The sequence below is a fragment of the Mus pahari genome, chromosome 14, assembly GCF_900095145.1.
Source record: "Mus pahari chromosome 14, PAHARI_EIJ_v1.1, whole genome shotgun sequence".
Taxonomy (NCBI): domain Eukaryota; kingdom Metazoa; phylum Chordata; class Mammalia; order Rodentia; family Muridae; genus Mus; species Mus pahari.
The window spans coordinates 54,862,400-54,868,175 of NC_034603.1; the positions used below are offsets into that span (position 1 = coordinate 54,862,400).

The 5,776-nt window shown below is 41.0% G+C and overlaps 1 protein-coding gene across 3 annotated transcripts in view; it reads left to right on the plus strand.

The window, feature by feature from the left end:
* Window positions 1–5,776, plus strand: part of Trim37 (tripartite motif containing 37) — a 122,295-nt gene that overhangs the window by 85,096 nt on the left and 31,423 nt on the right. For all 3 annotated transcript variants that reach the window (XM_021212186.2, XM_021212187.2, XM_029546109.1), the window contains one exon: window positions 5,536–5,646. In XM_021212186.2, coding sequence (XP_021067845.1) covers window positions 5,536–5,646 — 111 coding nt within the window. The remainder of the gene's footprint in view (window positions 1–5,535; window positions 5,647–5,776) is intronic.

Genomic DNA, 5,776 nt, shown 5'->3' on the forward strand with positions numbered 1-5,776 from the left:
AAAAAAAAAAAAAAAAAAAAAAAAAAAAAAAAAATCCGATTAAGACACTGGCAAATAGCCTTTGATAATATTGTGTGATAAGTGTTCTGATACAGGAACTAAAAGTATATCCTCAAAACAGTTGATATTTACTAAGTTCTTGCTATGTTATTCTCAAAATTACTCTTTATAGTCATTAACTTCTTTTATTTCTGATTTTACAAACAAGTGATTTAAGACTTAGAACACACATGATATGTACTCACTGTTAAGTGGATATTAGCCCAGAAGCTCAGAACACCCAAGATACAATTTGCCAAACACATGAAACTCAAGAAGGAAGACCAAAGTGTGGATAATTTGGTCCTTCTTAGAAGAGGGAACAAAATACCCAATGGAAAGAGTTACAATAACACAGTGTGAAGCAGAGCCTGAAGGGATGACCATCCAGAGACTGCACCACTTGGGGATCCATCCCATAAACCACCACCAAACCCAGACACTATTATGGATGCCAACAAGAGCTTGTTAACAGGAGCCTGATATAGCTATCTCCTGAGAGGCTCTGTCAGTGCCTGACAAATACAGAAGTTGATGCTCACAGTCATCTATTGGATGGGCACAGGGTCCCCAATGAAGGAGCTAGAGGACCCAAGGAACTGAAGGGGTTTGCAGCCCCATAGGAGGAACAACAACATGAACTAACCAGTACCCTCGGAGCTCCCTGGGACTAAACTACCAATCAAAGAAAACACATGGTGGAACTTGTGTCTCTAGCTGCGTATGTAGCAGAGGATGGCCTAGTCAGTCATCAGTGGAGGAGAGGCCCTTGGTCCTGCAAAAGTTCTATGCCCCAGTATAGGGGAATGCCAGGGCCAGGAAGTTGGAGTGGGTGGGTGGGTTGGTGAGCAGGGGGTGTGGTGGGGGGGGGGGGGATAGGTGATTTTTAAAGGAGAAACTAGAAAAGGGGATAACAATTGAAATGTAAATATAATAATAATTTTTAAAAAAGACTTAGAAATATAACTTACCTCACTGAAAGTCCTTATAATGAAATAGTCATTATAAGGGTTAGAATTTTAACCTAGAGTCAGTGCTTAGAATTTTCACCTCTGTATGCTTGAGCTGTAGTCTACCCTTGGAAACTTCATTTGAAGACATGAGTAGACGTCATTCAGGTGATGAGCCAGTTAAGTCTGAGGCCAGAGTAGAAGTAGCAGTCAGATGATGAGGAGTAGGTTTATCTTAAATCCATGTTTTTTTAATACCAAAAGTCAAGTTAAAAGGGGGATGGGGGAAAAGTTCTTACTGTGTCAAATGGAAGAATTGTTCTGTCATGTCGCTGTGGTTTCTCTTCCTCCTTGAGGAAGAGGCTTTCTGAAGAAACTTCAAGGCCTCAGTTCTCTGCTTCGCTAATAGCTAGGAGTTTGGAACTATTAAGATCACGGGGTTTTTTGTTCTGTTTTTGTTGTTTTTAGGTTTGGTTTTTTGATAGTCTGGTTATCACACTAGCATTCAGCCCTCCTGTCAGACCTCCCAGTGCTGGGGTTGTAGGTATGTGTCAACACGCCTGGCTCCCAAGTAGTCCGTTACTCACTCGCTCTCCAGTATCAGTGAAATGTAATTGGTCTGTTTGTTTGTTTGTTTTTTATGATACGGTGGTCATAAACAGACCCATTTCTTTCTAACTGGAACTAATGGAACAGCCTTCTATTGATCTTCTTTTTAATGATTTGATACTGGAAGCCTAGTTTAACAACAACAACAATTACACACACACACACACAAACACACACACACACACACACACACACCATTGATAAGCTGTACAGTTCTGTAAACTGAAGACTGAATACCCATTCCTGTGGTGGCTTACTAGTGCTGATCACCTTTAGGGTAATCAAGACGAGCTGTTCAAAAATAAAATTAATGTAATGAAAGTAGCACTCTTGTTTAGAAGTTGTAAGTGAGATGTGCCTAAGTGTGATAGGGTAGTTTCAGAGTTAGAAAACTTAGCTGTTCAATGTGGGCATATACGCCTCTATTTCCTTGTAGCTTTGTGAACTTCTGATCTCCCTGACTCTACCCCCAAAGAACAGGGGTTGTAGGCGTGAGCCGTATGCCTTGTTTCTCCTGTGTTCAGAGTGGAGCCCAGGATTCATCCTGGCAGCTGCCTTTCATTCCCCATTTTGAGGCAGATTCTCACTGTGAATAGCCCAGGATGCCCGTGAACTCAGCAGTTCTCCCTCCTGAGCCTCTTGATGCTGTGATTGCAGGTGTGAACCTCTACATCTGGCTGATAGTTGCCTGCCTGCCTGCCTGCCTGCCTGCCCACTCTCCTCTCCCTCCCCCTCCCCCTCCCCCTCCCCCTCCCCCCCCGTCTGTCTGTCTGTCTGTCTTTTCTGTGTCATATCAGTGAACTAGAAGTCTCAGTGAATTGGCTAGCTTTTTTTTTTTTTTTTTAATTATTTATTGTTATATGTAAGTACACTGTAGTTGTCTTCAGACACTCCAGAAGAAGGTGTGAGGTCTCATTACAGATGGTTGTGAGCCACCATGTGGTTTCTGGGATTTGAACTCAGGACCTTCGGAAGAGCAATCAGTGCTCTTAACCGCTGAGCCATCTCTCCAGCCCCTTTGGCTAGCTTTTTTGAAAGTGACAAGATAGTTGCTTCTGTTGCAAACTTGGTAAGAACTCTGACTCATATCCTGAGGATTCATGGCCAAGGTTTGTTAATTTTTTGTATCTTTAGTAACAAGGAAACCATTCTCAGGGCCAGCAACAACTTCCTAGCTTCATCTTGTATCATTTGTTCGTGGACAAGGAAAATGGACAAAGTCCATTAATTTGGTCCCACTCCATGAGTACACAGCCTTTTGGGGAAGGCAAGATTCTTAAACAATGTTAAGAGTCCTTTTGAACAGTGGTTCTCAACTATGGGTTGTAACCACCACAGGGTTGCATATCAGATATTTACATTACAATTCATAACAGCAAAATTATAGTTATGAAGCAATAATAAAATAATTCCGTGGTTGGGGGGATCACTACAATGTGGGGAACTGTATTAAAGGCCTGCAGCATTAGAAATGTGAGAACCAATGATTTAGGAGGCAGGAAGGAGGACAGGCATAAATTATTAGTATATTAAAAATAAATTGCCTGTCTCTCCATGTGAATTCCCAATCACCTGAGGTTATTACAAGATTGTATCTCAGCTGGTTGACATTAATACATCTCCCAGAATTTGTTCTAGGTTGCAGTTTTTGTTTCTCACTGCAATATTTCTGAAATACCATACAGTTAATAAGATCTTATAATCATTGTCAGTTAGGAACTGTGTGGCTGCAGTTTGGAGAATCAGCCTGGTTTTGTTTGCAGGACCAGTACCATAAAGGGCCACAAGGTGGGAGCGGTGGCTCACAGATTTGCTTTGTAAAACAATATATTCTAGCTGGGCTCTGTGGCTCCTGCCTATAATCCTAGCTGAAGCTGGAGGATTATCTCAGTTTGAGGGCAGACTAAGCTATTGTTAGTTTTAGGCCAAACAAGACTACAGAAAGAGACTGTTAAATACAAAAAAAGAAGAGAAAGGAATACTTGTATATTCCCCTCTTTTGAACAGGTATTTTGTTTGATGTGCCAACAGCTTCCATGTGTATGTGTTCTTAATGAAAAGTAGAGACATTTCAGAATGTCCAGGTCTAGCTTTGTATTCTGAGTACTGAAGAAAGAAATGGTACCTGAATGCTTGAAAATATACAGATTTTGTTTTGTTTTGTTTTGTTTTGATAAAAGAGTTTTAAATTTGAAGTTCTCTTGCTTCAGTACATTGTTACCATTGTTTATATTAAAGCACACCTTTTTGAACCTACTTACTTCCCCAAGAATTCTTGTGATGTCCTGGAAACTTCCTCAGAATTCTTTGACAATGAGTATGTATGACAAATTTAAAAGTCCTTGCTAGAAAATTCCAGTGTCTGTGTCACCATGGAATTGATTATTGATATTCTTCCTGGGTTCTGGATTTCATAGTGAACATTTTAAGTAATGGCATGAGACCTGAGTTGGCCGGTTCAGGGGCACTTCAGCATTTGACTCAGCAGTAGTTCCTCTCTGGTGTAGTTTTCAGAGACCTTCAGTAGCTACGCCATGAATTTTGTAGTTTATTGCTGATTAGTGAGAACCTGTCCTCCAGAGAGAATGTCTACATTTGCTTTATTTAAATAGCAGTAGGTTTTATGGTAATTGGACAGGTTTTATGGTAATTTCCTGAGATTTCAACCTCAGGTTTAAATCCCAAACATACTGGCTACTCATAAGACAATTGCTGTAGTGTGTGTGCTTTGTGTGTGCAGGCCTCTGCAAACATTGCTGACCCAAGCACAGCACTTAGACTTAAGTTTAAACTCAAAAGGAAGACATTTGTTCTTTCCATCAAGCCTACAAGCCTACCGTAAACATAAAAGTCCTTGCTGTTCCCTTTTGTGTGTATTATATGTGATGTACCAAGGGCTTCCATGTGCAAGTCAGGAATTAACATAGTCTACTTGAGGACTTGGTTCTCTCCTTTCATCCTCTGCAGGCCCTCCTTACTCTTTTTTTTTTTTTTTTAATACAATGTGTGCACATGCACGCACGCACGCATGCACATGAATGCAAACTCTTTTAACAAGTGCAAACCACACACTTCAGATCTGCAGGAGCTGGGACTGAGCTGGAAGCATCCTTCCTGAAGATTATTAGCTCTCTTGTAGCACCAGAGTGAGCTACCTAGGGAAGAATGGAGTTAATAGTCCTGCCCAGATGTGACACCTACAGACCATAACAGTGACCAGAATGGCAAGATATCCCAAAGGCACAAAGGCTCAGTCGCTGACTGGTTGACTGTGATTGATAGAGTATTTTGTAACAGCTAGTAAAGTGAATTTGAAAGTTCCCAACACAGACTGATACACACCTAAGGTGGTAGATAAGTCAACAACCTTTCTGATCTTTACATATTATAAATGTATTAAAGTAGTATGCTATACCCTATGTATAGTTATTAGGTCTTAGTGAAAAAATATATACACTGAGTATCTAAAGTACACACAAATATAAAACAAGGGACCCAAATAGATTTGAAACCAATTTACTGCTAGAATTTGTAGAATCTGTTGGAATTTTCTGTTATGTATGCCTGTATTTATGGATATTCCAGTTGTAGACTATTAGTTCTTATAGTAAATCAGATTGAAAGAGTGCCTGGGTTTTTGGGTTTTTGTTTTGTTTTTAGAACATGCTAAGAAGTTTTTAACGTGGAGGTTGGTTTTTTTTGTTTTTTGTTTTTTTTTTTTTTTCACTATACTAGCTACAGAAAGCGTTGAAGGATTGTGATACCCAGTTTTAATTAAAGAACACAATAAAAGTGCTGCTTCTCCCAGGCTGCAGAAATAGAATAGAATAGAAACTGTGTGGCTGCTGCTGGACTGTATCAGTGTAAAGTGCAGCGGGGTCTCAGCTCGTTACATCCGTGGATTCTCATCATACCTCTTCCCCTCCCCTCCTGCCAGGAATGAGTAGTGACAGCGACATTGAATGTGACACTGAGAACGAGGAGCAGGAAGAACACAGCAGCATGGGTGCATTCAACGACCCATTCCTGGCTCAGCCCCCGGATGAAGGTGCGGCATGTAGTCATTTTACACAGCTTCCTAAAAGCCCCACTGCCACTGCCCTCTCTGCTGCTGCCCTCTCTGCTGCTGCCCTATCTGCTGCTGCCCTCTCTGCCGCTGCCCTATCTGCTGCTGCCCT